Source organism: Dendrobates tinctorius, unplaced genomic scaffold (assembly GCF_039654945.1).
Source record: "Dendrobates tinctorius isolate UK_male_01 unplaced genomic scaffold, ASM3965494v1 ptg000016l, whole genome shotgun sequence".
NCBI lineage: Eukaryota > Metazoa > Chordata > Amphibia > Anura > Dendrobatidae > Dendrobates > Dendrobates tinctorius.
Genome location: NW_027361684.1, coordinates 8,716,230 through 8,741,598, shown reverse-complemented (window position 1 = coordinate 8,741,598; position 25,369 = coordinate 8,716,230). Strand labels below are relative to the sequence as shown.

Sequence of the window (25,369 nt, the reverse complement as noted above, 5' to 3'; positions counted from 1 at the left end):
AAGGCACATCTATTAGATGCGCCAATTCTGGAGCTTTGCCTGGCTCTTCAAACTTGCCCTGTAGCTGTGGAAAGTGGGGTTAATGTTTGTGAGGTTAATGTCACCTTCATATTGTAAGGTAACATCAAGTCCACGGCTTAGTAATGGAGAGGTGTCAATAAGACACCTACCCATTACTATCAAAGACAAAAAAGACAGCGCCTCAAACCGCGTTGAAGAAAAATCTTACATTTTATTCTGCCTCCTGTGGCGACGTTTCGATCAACAGATCTTTTTCAAGCGATCTGTTGATCAAAACGTCGCCACAGGAGGCAGAATAAAATGTAAGATTTTTCTTCACCACGGTTTAAGGCACTGTCTTTTTTGTCTATGATATGGAATCCTTCCAGACTGGACTCCCTGGTTTTGGTATGCGCTTTGAAAACTTGTCTTAAAGACTGTGATGGAAATGAGGTGCGGTTTAACTCTTAGTTTTTTGTACCTATCCATTACTAATCCTGTAGCTGGTAAAGAATTAAATAAACACCATACAGTAAGAATAGAGTATTTTAATGAAATCATACACCACACAGTTTTGCCATCTTTATTACACTGCTAATCCAAGCGACGCTCTCGATCTCCTGCAAAAAATTAATAAACCAACAATATACCATACCTGTCCGGCGTTCAGTCCCACTGCGTAATCTATATCTGGGGAATGTACAGTTTACAACTGGAGCAGTGCTAATCCGACCGCTCTGGCTGTAAACTACTGGGGAATGAATGAGAAGCAGCGGGCGCAGGCTCAGTAACTAGCGGTGACATCACTGAGTCTGTGCTTGCTGCCAGCATGAACTCCTGTGACCTCAGGACCGTGGGAGAATGCAAGTAATGAGGTCACGACAGTTCAAGCTCTATCACAGTGACCTCATCACGCATTCTCCCACGGTCCTGAGGTCACAGCAGGTCAGTTTTTCATTCATTCATTCTCCTCTGCTCACGTTGATTGCGGCAGAGCAGGGGAGAATGGATGAAAGCCGCGTTCAGCACCTGCCGCTGGAGAACAGCGCTTACAGTAGAGGTTCTTCCGCGGTGGCCTTCCATGTGGTACTGATGCAGCACACAGGTGGCAAACAGTTGCCACACATGTGCCGCACGTAGTACACACACGGACACACGGACACTGACATCTCCGGTACCGTTTTTTCCGGTACCAGAAATATCAGGTGTGTGAAACCGGCCTAAGTTGAACTACTCTCTGCTTATTGGGAAAATTATGGAGGATCTGTCTTGATTGTCTACCTCTTCACTTTCTTGCCCAGGTCAAGGTCATGTGATGAAAATGGTTTCCCTTCCTAAATTTCTCTATCTCTTTTGCTAGATTCTGGATATTGGATATTGTTGGTTTATTATTTTACTTTTATTACAGGAGATCAAGGGCATCGGGGAAATAGGCGAGGTCGTAAGTATGGTTTAATTTAGAATATTAAAGAAGTCTGTCTTTATTTCAATTAAAGGATTTTTTACTGGGTGTCTGTGTTTTATTTACAATTTGACTATGGGGTTAGTAATAGGGGCAACTTATTGACGCCTCTCCAAAGGTGACATCAACCCCCCAACTATTACCCCACTTGCCACCGCTACAGGGCAAGTGGGAAGAGCAAGGCTAAGTGCCAGAATTAGCGGATCTTAGAGATGCGCCTTTTCTGGGGAGGTTGAAAGCTGATGTTTTTAGCTGGGGGACCAGTATACATGGCCCCTTCCTAGGCTATTAATATCAGCCCGCAGCTGTCTGCACAGCCTTTGCTGGGTATTAATTATAGGGGGACCCCATGTCATTTTTTTTAGGGTCCCCCACTTTAATAGCCAGTAAAGGCTAAGTATACAGCTGTGAGCTGATATTAATAGCCTGGGCAGCTCCATGGGTATGATCCCCTTCCCAGGCTATAAACATCGGCCCCCAGCCATCGGCTCACCCTCTGCTGAGTACGAAAATTGCGCAGGAGCCCACGCCATTTTTTTCAGAAAAATAATCTTTTATTAATTAAAAACATGTCTAGTAATTTGCACACACGCTGTACTAATTGTATTTGTCACTGACTTATATATATATATATATATACAGTATATATATATATACATATATATATATATGCATATTTTATTTGTATTTACTGTATGGAATCCATCTCTTCTATCCTGTCGGCTCCTGCAGTGATTTTACAGAATCCGGCAGATGTTTTACAGCAAAACCTTCCAAATGCGAGCACCACACCTCAAATCAACTCCAGGCCTTTTATCTGCTTAATTGAGAATGACATGACAAAGGGATTGCCCACACCTGTCCATGAAATAGCCTTGGAGTCAATTGTCCAATTACTTTTGGTCCCTTTAAAAACAGGGTGGCACATGTTAAGGAGCTGAAACACCTAAACCCTTCATCCAATTTTAATGTGGATACCCTCAAATGAAAGCTGAAAGTCTGAACTTCAACTGCATCTGAATTGTTTTGTTTAAAATTAATTGTGGTAATGTCTAGAACTAAAATTAGAAAAATGTTGTCTCTGTCCATATATATTTGTATAACTGTATATATATGTGTGTGTCACTGACATCTATATATATATGTATTCTATGTGTATATATATATTCTATTCTAACCTGTCAGCTTTTCTAAGGACACCGGTGCGTAAAAAACGGACAGCACTCTCATGGTCCAAGTGCTGTGCGATTTTGTTCTCGCATCCATTGACTTGCATTGGCGAGTCTATTTTTTTCTCAGTCCGATTTCAGCTGAGAAAAAAATTGCAGATGAGATTAAACTCATTGAATAGCATTGGCCAGAGTGCAATCCGATTTTTTCTCGGATTGCATTAGTCCGTTTTTTTCGCAAATGAGTTTGAGCCCTTATTGTGAGTGCCCTGTGGAGAAAAGTCGGCTCTCTAATTCCTGCACTCATTGGGCCATTATGCTTCGCCTATTCAATGGTAATTTTGCTGGGAGACAAACCTCTTAATATTACTAACAGAACTCATCACGTCGTCCATGTAGTCAATATGGCCACTGGGATCCACAGAGCCATTCGTTTGGAATCTTCATCTCTATCCTTATAATTAGACAAACTTTATCTTAATATGATCACGTTCTTTAAGTGTATTGTGGTCAAAATATGTGACATCCTATAATATCCAGACCCACTGGCTCGGTCACCTCTCTGACCCTAACCTACATTGCACTATTGTAATGTCGCCGAGGTTACAACCTTGTTCTGTCTTTGTTATCTGCTCTGTGGCTCTTAGGCCGGTTTCACACGTCCAGATAATTCCGGTACCGGAGAAACTGGTCCCGGAGCTATCCATGTCTGTGTGTCCGTGTGGATACATAGGCCATCTGTGTGACATCTGTGTGCTGTCCGTGTGTCACGTCCGTGTGGTGTCCGTGTGCTGTCAATGTGCTGTCCGTGTGAATACGTATCACTCACAAAGCTTTTGACGCACACGGATCACACACGGGCCGTACACGGACGTGATCCGTGTGCGGCACGTGTTTACACGCACCCATTGACTTGCAGGGGTCCGTGTGATCCGTGCTGTTGCACAAAAACGGACATGTCAGCGTATTTTGCACACGGACACACAGTCCGTGAAAACACGCTGATGTGTGCATAGACCCATTCATTAGAACGGGTCTGCGTGTGTCATTGTCTCCGGTACGTGAGAAAACTGTCACTACACGTACCGGAGCCATTGACGTGTGAAACTGCCCTTAGGCTATGTGCACATGCTGCAGATTCACCAGCGGATTTTTCTGTGCGGATCCACAGGTAAAACCGCAGGTAAAATGACATACGGATTGGCTAGAGGTTTTCCCCTGCGGTTTGACACCTGGACAATGGAACAGGTGGCAAACCGTAGCGGAATCCGCAGAAAGAATTGATATGTCAATTCTTTCAGCGGATTCAAAACCGCAGCTTTTCCGCAGTGAAAAAAACTCAGCATGTGCACAGCAGAATGTAAATCCCATAGACTTTCATTGTACTGTACACTGTCTGCAGAACTGCTGCGGATCCGCAGAGGCCAAATCCGCAGCGGATCTGCTGCAGAATCCGCAGCATGTGCACATAGCCTTAAACAGCATCCGTTCCTTAGTCTTGTGACTCAACATTTCACTAAGATTTAGTACTATATCTTCAAATATATATACGGCAGTCCTCCGTCCTGCACCTCCCTTCACTCTATACTTTGTTAATGCCCTATATTACTGAGCAACAGCCTCATGCGTGTGCTAATAATGCTTTAATTAATTGTAAAATTGTCTTTTATCTTCAGTTCAATAAAATCATTATGCAACTAAGTGATAGTTAATAGTGAACAGCGAGCATGCTCGGGTGCTAACCGAGTGTCCTTGAGACCCTGCAACAAATGCAGGGAATTCCTGTTTGTTAGGCCACCCCTGAATGTGTTGCGCCTGTTGAACAGCTGTGAGACATGCAGCCGCGGGAACTCGAACATATTGTTTGAGCACACTGAAGACACTCAGTTATCACCCAAGCATGCTCAGGTAACACCTTATCCCAGCACATTCGCTCATCACTAATATTTACCGAAACAGATTGTATACCACCGTATGTGTTATTGTATTCACTTAGGGCTCATTCAGACATCAGTTTTTCTTGTACGAGTGCTATTCGTGGTTTTACCTTTGAAAGCCTTCGAGGCCATTTTCATGTCTGATTTTTTCCTCAGACTGAGTGTTCCATGTTAAAAAAAACGAAGACATGTCCGATTTATTTCCCAGCGTCATCTCAAAATCAGTAATACAAGTCTATGAGTCCATGAAATAAATCGGCCTGCACTCGGATGCCATCCGTGTGTGATACGATTTTCATGGACTGTCACAAAGGAGAAGATGATCAAACTTCTTTTTTTTCCTCACATATGACAAAAACGGATCACAGTTGGGCGACACTCTGATCAAACTATAATCAAATTCTGATAAAAAAAAATTGGTCTGAGTGAGCCCTAAAGTTGATTTTTCAGGGCCGAGTGTGAGTGTCATCAGTTTTTCTTGAACATGGAAAAAAAAGTTTCTCCACCTTCTCCATCCTGACAAAAGATTGGATTGCACTTGGATGTCATTCAAGAGCGGTCCGATTTTTTTCATGGACGCATAGACTTGTCTACAATATTTTCCGCAGACCATTCGGTCCGAGGAAGGAATCAGACAAGTAAACAGCCCTGTTGAATAAAACAGAGGGCATGGCATCTGTGCAAGAAAAAATGAAGTGTGAATGATCCTTAAAAATGTTATTGGTCTGCGACTGTCTTTTTTGTTTATAGGGGGTAAAACAGTGAGAACCATCATCACTAGACTTTTTTTTGTGCCTCTTCCCATTGTATATATTTACAAAATATTAGAATGTTTTTATAAAGCTCTCATGATTTATTCTAAATATGAAACCTCAGTTAAATCAAAGTAATCATTCCAGCAAACGACAGAGTCCTCGCCATGAATAAAATAACAATTAGTCGTGGCGCTCACAAATGAGCTGACTTGTAAATCTCGGCATGCTTTTGCCAGTTACTTGCAGACACAGGAAACGCTGCCAATACACCAGCAGTTTTCTACTGCATTAATTTGCAAAGAACACAAACTGGATTCAGCAAGTAATCTCATCTACTTTTTGGCTTCACAGTCTCTGTAACCGCTACTTTCTGGCTAGGGGAGTTTTATGGTGTTTCATAAAGTAAAGCATATAAAACTGAAGCCTGCACCAATAGTGATGCTTTATAAGCATTTCGGTCCATTAAAAATGCTATGCTTGTTATCTAATGTGCATTTTTGACCCCATGAACAGTTTGTCCACTTCATTTTTGTTTTAAGAAATATGTTTAGCGCATGATTTTGTGGCAATGACTGTATGTAAGTATTTTAGTTCTCCTCCCTTGTGAATCAGTGCCCTCTTGGAAAGGCAACTTTATTGCTAGGTGCATTTTTTCCACATGTCTGATAATAGAGGAGCACATGGCCAGACAGAATCACACAACCTCCTCCAATTAAAACACATTTTACAACAAGTAGACTGATGTGGTCTGATCACGCTCCCTGCCATCAGAGGCCATTTTGAACAGAAGCATTATGCAGTCCACGAATAAGTCTGCTAACAAGCAGATGGTATTTTACAAAAGAGATCGGTGCTGAATCTATAATAATTATATGCCTCAAAATTATGTCCCAAAGAGTTGTCAATAGAAAGATAAAACTGTAGTTTCAATACAGTATTTTATAAGCAGGAGATTATCACTGCAGGACTAGGTGTCACGTGCAGGCCAGTCCACCTATTCTGTGTAAACCCGCCCCCCAACACTGATAGGTAGATTGCTAACACTGCACAGTCTATACAGGAAGCAGCCAATAAGTGGTATGGTTGGGGTTAGACACAACTTAGCATTCTGACCACTGCTCCATCTACAAGAAAGAAAATAGGAATTCTATCAAAATAACAGCAAGCACCCCAGTAAGGCTAGTTTCACACTAGTGTATTTTCCATGCAGCGCACGGCGCCGCTAAGCCCCACCCCCTGCCGGCTCCCTGTCCGCCCCATCCGGTCATCGCCGCCTACTATCGCACACAGCCGCATGCGATCTGCGCACCCTATCTTTAGCATAGGGTGCGCAGACCGTGCGCTGGCCGTGCGCTAGCAGGATTTTGCCGTGAGCTGTTCACTTTTGAAGGTGCACCGAGCGCGCCAAAATGCAACATGGTGCGTTCGGCGCACACGGGCGCACCTTCAAAAGTGTGCAGCGCACGCTAAAATCCTACTAGCGCATGGCCAGCACATGGTCTGCGCACCCTATGCTAAAGGTATGGTGCGTAGATCGCATGCAGCAGTGTGCGATAGTAGGCGGCGATGACCAGATGGGGCGGGCAGGTAGCCGGAAGGGGGCGGGGCTTAGTGGCGCCGTGCGCTGCATGGAAAATACGCTAGTGTGAAACTAGCCTAAGCGACATATCGCTGGTATCAAGCTTTCTGTCCCTACATCATATCATATTTTTACGGCTGATGCAGGTTTTTTTTTTCTGGAAAATTCCTTTAAAATTTTACATTTAGCAGCGTGACTCTGTGTTTTACATCTCTGTACAGAATTTGATCTAACATTACACATTCTTTGCTTCTACACATTCGCTAGTGCTATGATGAACATACACCTAGCATAAAATGAATTGCTTATATACAACCTGCCTAGCTATATAGCTATCGCCTGTGCTAGGCTGACACAGGATTAGGATCACATAACACAGACTTATTTCAATCAGTTCTTTGTTGTAAAGATCTTGGAGAATATATCGTAATCAGAATCCAACCCGTAATGGTTAGCTTCTAAACGATGTCTCAAGGGATATGCCGTACACTGCCATGATCTGACTCCTTTACAAGTTCATTAGGATATATTTCTCAAATTAAGGCCTGAAGAACATTTATTCATGTCCAAATTCCCAAAGGGATGTCATACAGCTACATTAAAGGGGTAATATCAATATATTAACCAGAAGAAATTTTCTAAACATAATCATAAATGGGTACAATTGTAAAAGGGCTTATAAAAACAAATTCATTTGCAATTTATCTTGTCGTTAAAATCACCTCTGTTTTCAAGAATATAAAGAATAGAGGGATTATTAATTTCATAGTTTACAGCTCATTGCCAAGGTTACCAGCCACCTTAGAGAAGGCCGCTTTCCTAGGCAAGGAGCCTGCGCTTGCAAGCTTTTTACTATACAGCTTGTGAGTGCTGCTCTGAAGACTTCCACATTGCTGGATCAGGCTAGCTTCAGTGTTCTGGCATTCCTTCGATGTTGGACAGGAGAACACACAGTTAAAGAGGTTAAAGAGGTTGTCTACTGGCCTTCAAAGGAATATCGTCAGGGGTTCTTGGCTCCTTCACCCTTAGGACCCTGGAGAAATAGTCAACTTTCTCATTTTCTTCACTCACTCCCATCTAGAGCATTTTTGAAGTGGAATGGTCAAACACTGGCCTCTTACGTAAGGCAGACTTTGTCATTTTCATATTCCCTTCTGATTAATCACCTGGACAAGCCTAGAACCCGCTTTCAGAACCAATGGGAGAGGGATCTAGATCGCACCTTGACGAAAGATCAGTGGCGGCGTGTCTTCACTCTAACACATAAATCATCCATTAGCTCTCGATTTCAGGAGGCCGGCTATAAACTACTCTCTCGGTGGTATCGGGTTCTAACCCACCTACACTCTATGCTTCCAGATGCTAATCCCATGTGTTGGAGATATTGCATATTCTCTGGTCTTGCAAATTTCTCTCTCCTTTCTGGGGAAAAGTACAACTAGTGATTCGTAAATTCACTGATTTTATTTCAGACCTTCGTCCAGCTCTCATCCTTCTCCAGCACAGTGATATCCCTTTAAAAACTTGATGCTGAGAAATTTGATTACATCTGCTAAACCGTGCACTCCTTTGTTATGGAAAAGTGACACCACTCCGACAATCTCGCTCTGGTTTTCCAAAATAAATGAGATTATGCTAATGGAGGTGCTCACCTCCAAGATCAATAACTCTCATGACAAATTCTACAAAACATGGTTCTATTGGATGGAGTTTAAATTATCAGCTGATTACCTCTACAATATAGAGGAAAACTAAGTCCACACTTTAGGAGCCTCTCCCCTTACCCTCTTTCCAGGACGTCTGCTCCCCCATCACCCTTTGTCTTTGTTTAGCCTCTTCTCCTGCTTTTTCTTTTTTATCCCTCCTTATTAATTTACAGTAGTATGTAGCAATTCAATGGGTAAGTTTGAGTCTTTATGCAGGTAATATTATATGACACATTGAACCAATGTACAACCTGTGATTCTACCTTGGATTGTGTTTACTTTACTTTATTTTACTTTTCTTTAAATGCTATGAAAATACTGTTTATTGTTATTTCCGTGTGGTCTTGTTGACCTGCTATTTCTGGCACAGTTAGTGCCTTGTGTTTATATTAATATTTATCTTTGAAACTTAATAAAGATACATTTATTTTAACAAAAAAGTTTGTCCACTACTTTATCATTGATGACCTAACCTTAGGATGGGTCACCAATATCTGATTGATCGGGGTCCGGCACCCCTGCTGATCAGCTGTTCTTTACATTGGAAGCAGTGGACACCGGCCGGAAATTCTCAATTATGGAGCTGCTCCATCAAAGTTTTTATCCTCTTAATATATTGCAGTCATCATATTATATAGCACTGTGTACGTACAATTGCTCATTTTGCTTTTCTACCCAGCTAATTCTTCTCTTTTCTTTGCTTTATGTAGAAACAGGAATTTCTTTTGTCCCTGAATTTATCATCCCCATCTTCAACTCTTGGCCCAGCTACTCCACTCCTCCCCACTGCCATTGACTTTTGCAGTGACTTATGTCTCATACAGGGAAAATGCACCTCCTGTTTCTACATAAAGCTTAGAAAGATTCAGCTAGTCAGTTTTTAATGACCTGATGTCATATACCTAATGGAAAATAGAAGAATTAACTGGGTAAAAGGGCAAAATTAGCAATTGTAAGTACTCACCTCCGATGCCGGCACCATTCCAGCAATGTCGGCATTGGCTCTCATGGGGCTCTCGTGACATTTTTATGTCACACGATCCCTGCGGCCATTCAGCGCTGACTTCACTCTCCCTTGGACGAATCACATACATCCGGAGGAAGTGAGAGAGCAGCAGCTCTGATTTCCTCTGGATGTATGTGATTTGTCCGAAGGAGAGTGAAGCCAGAGACGATTTGATGCAGAGATCATGTGACATAACAATGTCATGTGATTCCCGCAAGAGCCAGTGCCGACACCGCTGAAACAGCAGCGGCACCAGACGTGAGTATAGGTGTTATTATTTTACAAAGGAGAAACATGAGGATTGAGATGGGGTTGTCCGATTATTGCACAACCCCTTTAAATCTGTTTTTCCAGAATTAATACTTAGTTATCACCTTTCCACATGTGATCGCTGCAGTCCAACACTGGGACTTTCCTGATTATGAGACCGTGTAGACAGGTTCTCATGATATACACTTACACTACTGTTCAAAAGTTTAGGGTCACTTAGAAATTTCCTTATTTTTGAAAGAAAAGCACAGTTTTTTCCAATGAAGCTAACATTAAATGATTCAGAAATACACCCTATACATTATTAATGTTGTAGATGACTATTCTAGCTGCAAACGTCTGGTTTGTAATGCAATATCTTCATAGGTGTATAGAGGCCCATTTCCAACAACCAATGGATAAAATGAAAGCGGTCTCAATGGAGCGCTGGCATGAGCAACACCAGTGGGGAGGACGGTAGATGACAAGCCCAAGGCAGCACCAGTCGCACACCCTCGTTGAGGGACAGTAACTGTAGAGCAATGAACCGCGGTCAGGAGGGCGCCAAGGACAAGAGGGAAATCTGTTTGATGTCTTTATTCCACAATGCATTTCAACAGCAGGACGCTGTCTTCCTCAGGTGGGTAACCACCTGAGGAAGACAGCGTCCTGCTTTTGAAATGCGTTGTAGAATAAAGACATCAAACAGATTTCCCTCTTGTCCTTGGCGCCCTCCTGACCACGGTTCATTGCTCTACATTTCCAACAACCATCACCCCAGTGTTCTTGTGGCACTTTGTGTTTGCTAACTGTTTAAGAAGGCTAATGGATGGTTAGAATACCCTTGAAAACCCTTGTGCAAGTATGTTAGCACAGCTGATAACAGTTTGGCTGATTAGAGAAGCTATAAACCTGACCTTCCTTTGAGCTAGTTGAGAATCTGGAGCATTACGTTTGTTGGTTCCATTAAACTCTCAAAATGGCCAGAAAAAAAGAACTTTCATGTGAAACTTGACAGTCTATTCTTGTTCTTAGAAATGAAGGCTATTACATGCAAGAAATTGCCGAGAAACTGAAGATTTCCTACAACGGTGCGTACTACTCCCTTCAGAGGAGAGCACAAACAGGCTGTAACCAGAGTAGAAAGAGAAGTGGGAGGCCCCGCTGCACAACTGAGCAACAAGACAAGTACATTAGAGTCTGTAGTTTGAGAAATCGACACCTCACAGGTCCTCAACTAGCAGCTTCATTAAATAGTACACGCAAAACGCCAGTGTCAATGTCTACAGTGAAGGGGCGACTCCGGGATGCTGGCCTCCAGGGCAGAGTGGCAAACAAAAAGCCTTATCTGAGACTGGCTAATAGAAGGAAAAGATTAATATGGGCAAAAGAACACAGACATTGGACAGAGGAAGATTGGAAAAAGTGTTATGGACAGACAAATCCAAGTTTGAGGTGTTTGGTTCACACAGAAGAACATTTGTGAGACGCAGAACAACTGAAAAGATGCTGGAAGAGTGCCTGACGCCATCTGTCAAGCATGGTGGAGGTAATGTGATGGTCTGGGGTTGCTTTGGTGCTAGTAAAGTGGGAAATTTGTACAAGGTAAAAGTTTTGAATAAGGAAGGCTATCACTTCATTTTGCAACGCCATGCCATACCCTGTGGACAGCGCTTGATTGGAGCTAATTTCATCCTACAACAGGACAATGACCCAAAGCACACCTCCAAATTATGTAAGAACTATATAGGGAAGAAGCAGGCAGCTGGTGTTCTATCTGTAATGGCCAGTGCAGTCACCAGATCTCAACCCCATTGAGCGGTTGTGGGAGCAGCTTGACCGTATGGTACGCAAAAAGTGCCCATCAAGCCAAACCAACTTGTGGGAGGGGCTTCTGGGAGCATGGGGTGAAATTTCTCCAGATTACCTCAGCAAATTAACTGCTAAAATGCCAAAGGTCTGCAATGCTGTCATTGCTGCAAAGGGAGCACTCTCTGACGAAAGCAAAGTTTGAAGGAGAAAATTATTATTTCAAATAAAAATCTTTTCTTTGAACCTTGTCAATGTCTGGACTAGATTTTAAATTCATTTGGCAACTCGTTTGATTAACAAAAGTATAAGTTTTCACGGAAAACACAAAATTGTCTGGGTGACACCAAACGGTAGTGTATGTACATGCGCAATTCAACTGTCCACAGAACTGACAAATAAAACTAAACGATTAATATTATATTAGTTATTCATTTGAAAAGAATTCCAATGGCATTGTATTAAAGATATCCTACAATCCTTAACATATACCCTCAAGTTGCAAACATAAACGTAGTACAAGATGAAACGTGAAATGGCCAAATGCTTTGTCATGTACATGGGTCAATGCGTGCAAAAAGCTGTAAACGCTTCATCAAATATTCTTAAAACATTTTAATAATGAATGAACATTTGTGTAATTCTCTGTAGGGTTTTAAGTGAACAGTGAGCCACAAATGAATTTCCAAATAGCTTTGTTCATGAAATGTTATAAATTTAAGAGATATGGCAAAGATCATATTAGGAAATTATGCAGTAAGGTGATGTTTGATGCTATTTATGCAATGACTAGAATGAACGTCATATAAAGTTCTTAATCCATGACAACCCGATTGATGGCTAATACCTACTTATCAGTGCCATTAAGACCCTCCCAAAATGATCTATGGATAACAGGCTGGATGTGTGCTACCTTGTCATAGCGCAAATAGTGCAATGGCTGTAATACAGGATTGTGAATTGTTCCAGGACCGCGGAGAGCTCCTGATCGGAAATGCCCTATCATTACTCTACAGATTCTATACAAACTCATCAGCTATAAATCTGTGTGTGATGCGGCAGTCTCCTCCCTAATAAACTCACTCTCCTGTTTCAGAGAGAGGGAGAGAAGTCATCAGTCCACACATTTATTACACACCATACTGCAGTAGCTGTCTACATGTAAATGATATATGCCTATAACAGCTCCGGGGCTAGGGATTTGGCCAAGCTTAATTTTTTTGTTTCTACATAACTGTGAATTAAAGATGAATGTAAGTAAGAAAAAATTGAAGTCAACCAAGTCTGCAGGTCTGATATAAATCCCAGAGCTGGGTATTGATCCACATCTATCTGGGAATCGATAGCAATGTTTTATTAGGACATTAAAAGACCCCTCCCATGCAGGCGGTGGACGGACCCTTCGCATTTGTCAAACAGTCAATTCTATGTGATCCCCCCCCCTCCTATTACATAGAATATATTTCAACCTTTTCTATAAAATCCTTTAAAGGTTGGAGGACAAAACACCAATAAAGCAAGATGTGAGCATAATAAGAGCTGAAGAATTGTTTTCCCATCTGTTTACAAAACATTATAATGTTTGATACAGTCTAATAATCTACAATGTATCCCAACAACAACCATAAACTGTGTTGTAATCTACTGAGATCCTACATTGCTTAAAGGGAATCTCCACCCGTCACTATTTTGAGCAAATCCTTTTATCTATTAATTGAATAGCTTATCTTAACAAGTAATAGAAAATCAGGTCATTGGTTAAAAAAAAAAAAAAGCAAAAACATTCAGCTACTGATTTGTTACAATAATTCTATATTTGTGATATTTTAGCATTGTGAAGGGACATTTCAGGAACTGACGAGCATGCAGCAGGATAGTCAATTTCTTTTGTGTGCCATATACCCTGGGGTGTGTTTTAGGCGGCTGATACAATCTTCCATTGCTGAAGGAATAGCAGTTGAAAGTACAATGACTCTACTAATATGAACAGTGGCTGGATAATGCTGACCTTTCACTAAACAATATTGGAAGTTCTTGCTCAAGTGACGCAAGCAAGGGTTAAATGCTGAAAATCAGCAACCAATAACACATAAATCCCCCCCTGCTTGTCATGCACGCTCCCTCCCTGCTTTTCAGTCTGATTAAAAGAACAGGCTCAATTTCCAAGTGCTGAGATGGCCAGAAGTATATTGGATGCGGGAAGCAGCAGGGAGGAGTCAGGATCTTGCTATGTCCCATTAATAGGGATGGCATTTGTAATATGGTACAGTGAGAAGCACATGGAGGGCATGCTGCCAAAGCCAACCTATACCAGGAGAACACAGCCATATATGATAACAGCATGGGTAGAGATGTAACATCTTCATCATGCAGTTGCTTATACTCTATGTGTATCATGTAGTGCTGTGGAAATCCATGTGTGCATTGTCTCATTATCGCTGTTGGGTGGGGCCTCGCATGCAAACAGATGCAGCAATTACTTTTTTTATAGAATGTTTCGGTTTTGCATCAAACATAGAATTCTAAAATTATAAACCACAAAGCAGTTCATGCATTGCACCCTGCCACAAAGTGCTCCACCATGCCACTAGCAGTTGGGACTGTTACTCACCATGATGGAGAAGACCAAGGCCACTATGTTGACTGGCCAAACAGGACAAAAACAGGATAAGATGGCCAAGACCAGATAATCGGTGGGCCTGTTTTGATCTTGGGCGGTGGTGGTGGCTGTAGAAGATGCCCTGGCAAGGCTGCCTCTGGAGGGCGAGAGGGGTGCAGACTCCAGTTGTCCTGCAGAAACTGACTTGTAGGGCAGACTGTGGCCATTCTGGTCCAGGTCTCCTATAGACTTTTCGCTGGACATGGTAACCGAGAACGACTTCTTCATCCCATTCTCTTCTTTTGCTTCGGAGGCAGATGTCAGGAGTTTCTCAGTTTCATGAGCATCTGCAGGTAAAGGGTTACCTGATCCACTCAGTGTCTTCTCATACTGGGCATCTGTATTAATGGCCATGACAGTGATAGACGTCTCCACCACACTGTCTATTGCAGTATTTACAAAAGTGATAAAAACTTCTCTTTCAGAGCCGCTAAAATCCCATGGAGACTGTAAGACAAAGGCAAATGCAAAATAGCAAATGTGGTGTGTGGGTGCAATGGAGAAGAAAGGGGTCTTATTGGGTTGCAGAAGAGCAGAATGGAGAGTTGGGTGGTGTAGGATCCTATGTGAAGCTCTAGCTCTTTGGTAGGTTTGCTGCAGACTGCTGCTGCCCTGCCCCAGCCTCTGCTAAAGGCTTCTCAAGTGGAATCGTCCTCTCAGGACGAACCATCTCAGATGCTGGGCTGATGACACAAGCAGATTATTGCAGTTTTCACAGTGAACAGCATCACTGGATTCTCCTGGGTGTTATCAGTGGAATTCCTCATCTCTTCTCTCCAGCCATAAAAGCTTTTATTCTTAACCGATGTTCTTCAGATATTCAAAACCTCTTATAACATATTCTCCGTGTCCTTTCCTGTGCTTTTACATTTACATTATGCTAGATTTTAATTTTATTAGCAGATAAAAAATAAAAATAAAAATCACAGCGGTTTGGTTGATAATATATTTTTAACTACGGTCCAGATTTGTGTTAACGTCTATGATATTTTCTCTCAATTCACTGAACTTATTAAAAAAAAAATGCTTTGTTAAATACCATAATAATTATCAATAATGTAACAGCTTGGTAAGACTCGGTTGAAAGGAGAAATGATTATCATTCCTTTCCTGACTTGCTATCCATAATAAGGGTAATGCAATTGGGCAAATGAGAAACATTTTAGTCAGACATCTTTGCAATTTCCCTCAAAAAACTTAATAAAGAGCTCAGTTAAAAGGGGTCTCATCATAGTGACTCTGCGGCAAAGGAGATTTAGAAATAGTTGTGTGAGCATATAGCGCTTCCTGTGTCTCCCATGGACTTTTGTCATAATAATGAAAGTGAACTTTTTTTTATTTTATTTGATTCCCTCTACCCCCTGAGTATTCGGATGTTTGCTTTTTTAATACATGATGCGGTTCCAGCGATATGGGTTTTTTATATAATATACATCTTTATGGTTTTTACAAAGGGGGCATGGCTAAAAGGATCCCCTGGGGCGTGTGTTTAGGCTCCATTATTACCCTATGAGCAACGCCCCTTGGTAAAGACCATAAAAATTAACAGTAAATAAAAAGGCCTATAACCCTGGAACCATATGGCAGATTTAGAATATATAAAGAATAGAGTAATCAGGGGAGCAGCAGGATTAAAATAAGGGCAAAAAAACGGCTACTCGTGACATGGTGACAGGTCCTTTTCAATGGAGACTAACTGCACATATAAACCATTTCTCTAAAAAAAAATGTTGACCAGACTTCACTTTTATCGATATCAATGGATGTCCAAAATAGTCACTCTCCATTAAAGGTTTTTTTTTAGATATACTGTATATGAAAAGCAGAGTGAGTGAATTTATCTGTCCCTATACTTCCCACAAAATATAGGCTGATTACAAGGTGTCTTGCTGCTAAGGCTAGTTTCACACTAGAGTTTCCTGGAGCTGCGGAGGGATGCGCAAGGCCGCCGTGAAGCTCCACCCATTGCCGCACCACCTCCGGTCAGCTCCGCCTATAGGCGCAAGACACTGCATGCAACCTGCGTACCCTATCTTTAGCATTGGGTATGCAGGCCGTGCGCAGGTATGCGTTTGCCGGCGCATGCGTCCTTTTGAAGGTGCGTTTGGCGCAGGTCGGCGCTAGTGTGAAACTAGCCTAAGGCCCCCAGTGATCATCTGGAATTTGTCAGCCTGTAAGAAGGTATTTAATTCCCTCATAGAGAAAATGAATTATTTGAGGTCTACTGAAATCCATGGGCTGTCCATGTACAGCATGGTGGACAGGCTAGGACCTCCAGAAAGAGTAACCCTCATTACAGTAACTCTCCACTACACTTGTTTAAATGACTGAAGCCCCAAATTATGTACACCCGTTTGTTCTGATGGGGCTTGAGGAGAAAGCTGGAGGGTACGCTTTGTAGCCAGATTGATCTGCAAACCTAAATAGGGCTACCAGGGTCTTCTTTGTTGTTATCTTGATAATATTAAGCTATCGGTTGATCGTGTTCCTTTTCACCTTGTTCCTTCTATTCTCCTGACCATGGTGTCCTTCTCCAGTGATTGCTCTCTTCATATGATGTGTCCAAAGTAGGCAAGTCATAGCTTGGTGATCTTTGCTTCAAGTGACCTTTTTGGCTTGATTTGTTCCAAAATTGATTTGTTTGTTCTTCTTGCCATCCATGGTATTGGTAGCATCCTTCTCCAGCTCCACATTCTGAAAGTGTCAATTCTTCTTTTGTCTTGTTTCTTTATGCTCCAGGTTTCTCATCTGCATGTTACCACAGAAAAGACCAAACTGTGTACAAGCAGTGTCTTCGTCACCAGTGAAATGTTCCTCGAGTTGAAGACCTTGTTCAGTGACTTCATTGTTGACTTGCCCTTAGCTATGCTCCTATTGACTTCTGATGTCATCACTGCATTTTGAGTTATCATCGACCCAAGTAGGTTGAAGGACCTTACAATTTCCCGTTCTTCGACGTCCATCTGAAATGATTCCCGGTCATACCTGGCAGTAGTCAATATCTTTGATATCTTTGTGTTGAGTAGCAGTCCCATATTCGAGCTTTCCATCTTTACACTCCATGATAAGTCCTTCATTCTGAAACCGGTATTGCAACACTTGCAATGGAAGATGCAATGACTACTTTTTCTGACAAAACCCATATTATACAATTAGTGACATGCGGAAGGTCACAGGTCCCTTTACGGAAGAAGCAACGTTACAATGGAGATATGCTAGTGCTACTTATTAATTATTGAAGCAGAATTTTTCCTCTGATGTCAGCCACATTCATGCTTATGTATCAGCTAGACCATCTATAATTAAAATGATCGGTTAATCTGGTTTACCCCTCAGCAAGTTTCTAGCCCATTTGACCGACATTTCCCTAATAAAACCATATTTTATAAGAAAATGAGTAAAGGATGAGTATGAAGGGCACAGCCAAATCCACACTTACAGCTGCAACACTATGGAATCATTCTTCTTTAATATTCAATTCAACATACAACTGTGATTATAATATTATCTCAGGATGGGCCAGCTAACGCAGCATTTTCACAACTCATTACGGCCATTAAACGATTTCCGATTGGCTACGTGTACCCTGATCACAGTCATTCAATAGCCTTCTAACAGCTTATTTAGCCAGGCTGGCTGCACTCCCATGCACACAGAGCAATTATTAATACTAACTAACAGGATATCATTGTTCTCGGCAGCATAAGTTCTACTTACACAGGACAATGTGCTGCCTAGAACAATGATTTTTAACCCCTTTACCCCCAAGGGTAGTTTGCACGTTCATGACCGGGCCAATTTTTACAATTCTGACCACTGTACCTTTATGAGGTCATAACTCTGGAACGCTTCCATGGATCCCGGTGATTCTGACATTGTTTTCTCGTGACATATTGTACTTCATGTTAGTGGTAAAATTTCATTCAAATAACTTGCGTTTATTTGTGAAAAAAATGGAAATTTGGCAAAAATTTTGAAAATTTCGCAATTTTCCAACTTTGAATTTTTATGCCCTTAAATCACAGAGATATGGCACACAAAAAACTTGATAACTAACATTTCCCACATGTTTACTTTACATCAGCACAATTTTGGAACCAAAATTTTTTTTTGTTAGGAAGTTCTAAAGGTTAAAAGTTGACCAGCGATTTCTCATTTTTACAACACCATTTTATTTTTAGGACCACATCACATTTGAAGCCACTTTGAGGGGTCTATATGATAAAAAATACCCAAAAGTGACACCATTCTAAAAACTGCACCCCTTAAGGTGCTCAAAACCACATTCAAGAAGTTTATTAACCCTTTAGGTGCGTCACAGGAATTTTTTTGAATATTTAAAAAAAAATGAACATCTAACTTTTCTTCACAAAAAAAATACTTCAGGTTCAATTTTTTTTATTTTACCAAGGGTAACAGGAGAAATTGGACTGCAAAAGTTATTGTGCAATTTGTCCTGAGTACGCTGATACCTAATTTGTGGGGGGGAACGATTGTTTTGGCGCATGGCAGAGCTCAGAATGGAAGGAGCGCCGTTTGACTTTTTCAATGCAAAATTGGCTGGAATTCAGATCGGACGCCATGTCACGTTTGGAGAGTCCCTGATGTACCTAAACAGTGGAAACCCCCTACAAGTGACCCCATTTTGGAAACTAGACCCCCCAAGGAACTTATCTAGATATGTGGTGAGAACTTTGAACCCACAAGGGCTTTACAGAAGTTTATAACGTACAGCGGTACAATTAAAAAATTTTTTCCACAAAAATGATCTTTTCACCCCAATTTTTATTTTCCCAAGGGTAACAGGACCCTAAAAGTTATTGTGCAATTTGTCCTGAGTATGCTGATACCCCACATGTGGGGGTAAACCACTATTTGGGCACATGGCAGAGCTCGGAAGGGACGCAGCGCCATTTGACGTTTTTGGCTGGAATTGAGATCGGACATCATGTCGCGATTGGAAAACCCCTGATGTACCAAAACAGTGGAAACCCCCCACAAATGACACCATTTTGGAAACTAGACCCCCTAAGGAACTTATCTAGATGTGTCATGAGAACTTTGAACCCCCAAGGGCTTCACAGAAGTTTATAACATAAAGCCGTACAATTAAAAAATCATATTTTTTCCACAAAAATGATCTTTTCACCCTCAATTCTTATTTTTCCAAGGGTAACAGCACTCTAAAAGTTATTGTGCAATTTGTCCTGAGTACGCTGATACCCCACATGTGGGGGTAAACCACTATTTGGGCGCATGGCAGAGCTCGGAAGGGAAGCAGCGCCATTTGACGTTTTTGGCTGGAATTGAGATCGGACACCATGTCGCGATTGGAAAACCCCTGATGTACCAAAACAGTGGAAACCCCCCACAAATGACACCATTTTGGAAACTAGACTCCCTAAGGAACTTATGTAGATGTGTCGTGAGAACTTTGAACCCCCAAGGGCTTCACAGAAGTTTATAACATAAAGCCGTACAATTAAAAAATCATATTTTTTCCACAAAAATTATCTTTTCACCCTCAATTCTTATTTTTTCAAGGGTAACAGGACCATAAAAGTTATTGTGCAATTTGTTCTGAGTACGCTGATACCCAACATGTGGGGGTAAACCACTATTTGGGCGCATGGCAGAGCTCGGAAGGGAAGCAGCGCCATTTGACGTTTTTGGCTGGAATTGAGATCGGACACCATGTCGCGTTTGGAAAACCCCTGATGTACCAAAACAGTGGAAATCCCCCACAAATGACACCATTTTGGAAACTAGACCCCCTAAGGAACTTATCTAGATGTGTGGTGAGAACTTTGAACCCCCATGGGCTTCACAGAAGTTTATAACATAAAGCCATACAATTAAAAAATCATATTTTTTCCACAAAAATGATCTTTTCACCCTCAATTCTTATTTTTCCAAGGGTAACAGCACCCTAAAAGTTATTGTGCAATTTGTCCTGAGTAAGCTGACACCCCATATGTGGGAGAAAACTACTGTATGGACACACGTCAGGGCTCGGAAGGGAAGTAGTGACGTTTTGGAATGCAGACATTGATGGAACGGTCTGCGGGTGTCATGTTGCCTTTGGAGAGCCCCTAATGTACCTAAACAGTGGAAACCCCCCACAAATGACCCCATTTTGAAAACTAGACCTCTAAGGAACTTATCTAGATGTGAGGTGAGCACTTTGAACCCCCAAGGGCTTCACAGAAGTTTATAATGCCAGGGCATGAAAATAAAAAAATCGTATTTTTTCCACAAACATAGTAACATAGTAACATAGTAACATAGTAATTAAGGTTGAAGGGAGACTTTAAGTCCATCTAGTTCAACCCATATCCTATCCTAACTTGCCCTAACATGTTGATCCAGAGGAAGGCAAAAAAAACCCATGTGGCAACAGTAAGCTTCACATTGGGGAAAAAAAATCCTTCCCGACTCCACATACGGCAATCAGACTAGCTCCCTGGATCAACGCAATATTAAGGAGACTAGTGTATATACCCTGTAATATTATACTTTTCAAGAAAGGCATCCAGTCCCTTCTTAAATTTTAGTAGTGAATCACTCATTACAACATCATATGGCAGAGAGTTCCATAGTCTCACTGCTCTTACAGTAAAGAATCCGCGTCTGTGAGTATGCTTAAACCTTCTTTCCTCCAGACGTAGAGGATGCCCCCTTGTCCCCGTCACAGGTCTAAGAGTAAAAAGATCATTAGAAAGGTCTTTGTATTGTCCCCACATATATTTATACATTGTAATAAGATCACCCCTAAGCCTTCGATTCTCCAAACTAAATAACCCCAAGTGTAATAACCTGTCTTGGTATTGCAGACCCCCTAGTTCCCTAATAACCTTGGTCGCTCTTCTCTGCACCCGCTCCAGTTCAGCTATGTCTTTCTTATACACCGGAGACCAGAACTGTACGCAGTATTCTAAGTGTGGTCGCACTAGTGACTTATATAGAGGTAAAATTATGTTCTCCTCATGAGCATCTATGCCTCTTTTAATGCATCCCATTATTTTATTTGCCTTTGCAGCAGCTGCTTGACTCTGGCCACTAAATGTGAGTTTGTCGTCCACCCATACACCCAGGTCTTTTTCAGTGACTGTTTTGCCCAGTGTTTTACAATTAAGCACATAATTATACAACTTGTTCGTTCTACCCAAGTGCATGACCTTACATTTATCCCCATTAAAGCTCATTTGCCATTTATCAGCCCAAGCTTCTAGTTTACATAAATCCTCCGGTAATATAAAATTGTCCTCCTCTGTATTAATTACCCTGCAGAGTTTAGTGTCATCTGCAAATATTGAAATTCTACTCTCTATGCCCCCTACAAGGTCATTAATAAATATGTTAAAAAGAAGCGGTCCCAAAACTGACCCCTGTGGTACCCCACTGCTAACTGTGACCCAGTCCGAGTGTGCTCCATTAATAACCACCCTTTGTTTCCTATCCCTGAGCCAGCTCTTAACCCACCTACATATATTTTCCCCTATCCCCATTGTTCTCATTTTATGTATCAACCTTTTGTGTGGCACCGTATCAAAAGCTTTTGAAAAGTCCATGTACACCACGTCCACTGCATTCCCTTGGTCCAGTCCGGAACTTACCTCTTCATAAAAGCTTATCAGATTAGTCTGACAGGAACGGTCTCTTGTAAACCCATGTTGATATTGGGTCATAAGGTTATTCTTCTCCAGATACTCCAGTATAGTATCTCTTAGAAAACCCTCCAGGATTTTACCCACAGTTGAGGTTAAACTTACTGGCCTATAATTTCCAAGTTCAGTTTTTGTCCCCTTTTTGAATATTGGCACCACATTTGCTATACGCCAGTCCTGTGGTACAGACCCTGCTATTATGGAATCTTTAAAGATTAAAAATAGTGGTCTATCTATGACTGTGCTTATTTCCTGCAGTACTCGGGGGTGTATCCCATCCGGGCCTGGGGATTTGTCAATTTTAGTGATTTGTAGACGCCGCCGTACTTCCTGCTGGGTTAAGCAGGTGACATTTAATGGAGAATTTTTATCCCTGATCATGTTATCCGTCATGGGATTTTCTTGTGTAAATACTGTTGAAAAAAAGTCATTTAGCATATTGGCTTTTTCCTCATCCTCATCCACCATTTCACCCAGACTATTTGTAAGGGGACCAACACTATCATTTTTTAGCTTCTTACTATTTATGTAGTTAAAGAATATTTTGGGATTATTTTTACTTTCTCTGGCAATGAGTCTCTCTGTCTCAATCTTTGCTGTCTTGATTTGCTTTTTACAGAATTTATTTAATCTTCTGTATTTATTTAATGCCTCATCACTACCTACTTGCTTTAATTCTCTAAATGCTTTATTTTTATCTCTTATTGCACCCCTTACAGCTCTATTTAGCCATAGTGGTTTCCTCCTATTTCTCGCATGTTTATTCCCATACGGTATATATTGTGCACAGGTCCTATTCAGGATGCTAATAAACGTCTCCCATTTTCTTTGTGTATTTTTATGTCTCAGGATATCGTCCCAGTTAATTGCACCAAGATCATCTCTCATCCGTTGGAAATTTGCTTTCCTGAAGTTTAGTGTCCTTGTAACCCCTCTACTACACATCTTATTAAAGGATACATGAAAACTTATTAATTTGTGATCACTGTTACCCAAGTGACCCCCAACCCTTACATTTGATATGCGGTCTGGCCTGTTGGTTAATATTAGGTCTAGCAGTGCCCCCCCTCTTGTTGGGTCCTGAACCAGTTGTGAAAGGTAATTGTCTCTCATCGTTGTCAGAAACCTATTACCTTTGCTAGAACTGCAGGTTTCGGTTCCCCAATGTATTTCAGGGTAGTTGAAGTCCCCCATAATAATGACTCCTTGAGTCGCAGCTTCATCTATTTGCTTTATGAGGATATTCTCTGTTGCTTCCATTATTTTTGGAGATTTATAACAAACCCCTATCAGTAATTTATTATTTTTCCCTCCTCCCCTTATCTCTACCCACAGGGACTCTACATTTTCATTAGTTTCATATATATTATCACGAAGGATGGGTTTTAAGGATGATTTTACATATAAACACACGCCTCCCCCTCGCTTATTTGTACGGTCATTTCTGAACAGACTATAGCCCTGTAAATTAACCGCCCAGTCATGGCTCTCATCCAGCCATGTCTCAGATATCCCCACCATGTCATAATTATGTTCCAACAACATTAACTCCAATTCCTCCATTTTGTTGGCGAGACTTCTGGCATTAGTATACATGCACTTTATGTATCTCTCTGTACCTCTATTCTTTCTTAAATTATTAACTGTTCTAACCCCACCCCCCATGCCACCTCCACCCCCAATGTCATTATTTGTGCTCAGGTCTCTATCTGCACTGTCTTCCCCTCCTATAAAAGGAATACCCTCCCCCCCTTCCCTAGTTTAAACACTCCTCCAACCTTCTAGCCATTTTCTCCCCCAGCACAGCTGCACCCTCCCCATTGAGGTGCAGCCCGTCCCTAGCGTAGAACCTGTAGCCAACTGAGAAGTCGGCCCAGTTCTGCAGGAACCCAAACCCCTCCTTCCTACACCAATTTCTGAGCCACTTATTAACCTCCCTAATCTCCCGTTGCTTCTCTGGCGTGGCACGTGGTACAGGAAGTATTTCCGAAAATACCACCTTGGAGGTCCTTGCTTTAAGCTTACAGCCTAATTCCCTGAAATCATCTTTAAGGACCTTCCACCTACCTCTAACTTTGTCATTTGTGCCAATGTGCACCATGACCGCTGGATCCTTACCAGCCCCTCCCAGTAATCTGTCAACCCGATCAGCGATGTGTCGGACTCGAGCGCCAGGTAGGCAGCACACCTTTCGACGATCCCTGTCTTTGTGACAGATTGCCCTATCTGTTCCCCTAATAATTGAGTCTCCCACTACCAGAACCTGTCTGGCCTGCCCTGCTCTCCTATTTCCCCCCTTACTGGAGCAGACACTCCTCCGGCTTTCAGAGGACATGCCTTGCTGCAGCAGTGCTACTCCTGCACGAACACTCCCCTCATCTGCCAAATTAGCAAACTTATTGGGGTGTGCCAGATCAGGACTAGCCTCCCTGTTGCTCTTCCCTCTACCCCGCCTTCTAACTGTCACCCAGCTAGCTGCTTCATTGTCCTGCAGCTCCAACCTAGCATCCCCCCCTCATCTATCCCATTGAGCGTCTGCTCAGTGAGCAGAAGACTCCTTTCCATATTGTCTATGGATCTCAGTGTTGCCAGCTGCACATTTAGATCCAGTATCTGGGCTTCCAAATGCACAACGTGCTCACATCTTGCACAGCAGTATGCACCCTCAACCGGCTGTTCAAGGATTTCATACATGCGGCAAGACGTGCACTGGATGGCATTGGCAATAGTGGAGCACATCCTAATGGGGATTGCACCAGACAATAAGATAAGCAAAAATAAATTTAAAAAAAAAAAAAAAAAAAAAGTATTAATATAACAGCAATTCAGTAAGACCTCCCTTGGAAACTCCCTGAATCTAAAGTCACTGAATTTCAAGTCACACACTTACCACAGTTCGCACTTACGCTCAGGTCACACTCAGCTCGTTCACACTCGCTCAGGAAGAAGATTTAAAAGAGTTTTTTTTTTTTTTTTCCCCTTTTACCAGCACACCACCTTGCTGCTCAATGCACTTCCAAAAGGAATCAATTAGTCCCCAATTTTTTTTATTTTCCCAAGGGTAACAGGAGAAATTGAACCCCAAAAGTTGTTGTCCAATTTGTCCTGAGTACGCTGACACCCCATATGTGGGAGAAAACTACTGTATGGGCACACGTCAGGGCTCGGAAGGGAAGTAGTGACGTTTTGGAATGCAGACTTTGATGGAATGGTCTGCGGGTGTCATGTTGCCTTTGGAGAGCCCCTGATGTACCTAAACAGTGGAAACACCCACAAATGACCCCATTTTGGAAACGAGAACCCCTAAGGAACTTATCTAGATGTGTGGTGAGCACTTTGAACCCCCAAGGGCTTCACAGAAGTTTATAATG

General features: G+C 41.9%; 1 protein-coding gene across 1 annotated transcript in view; it reads right to left on the bottom strand.

Moving 5' to 3' along the window:
- The window catches only part of TRARG1 (trafficking regulator of GLUT4 (SLC2A4) 1), a 74,021-nt gene extending 59,041 nt beyond the window's left edge, over positions 1-14,980 (bottom strand). Inside the window, exon 1 of the mRNA XM_073565410.1 lies at positions 14,284-14,980. Coding sequence (XP_073421511.1) covers positions 14,284-14,685 — 402 coding nt within the window. The 5' untranslated portion in view covers positions 14,686-14,980. The remainder of the gene's footprint in view (positions 1-14,283) is intronic.
- Positions 14,981-25,369: the final 10,389 nt, after the last annotated feature.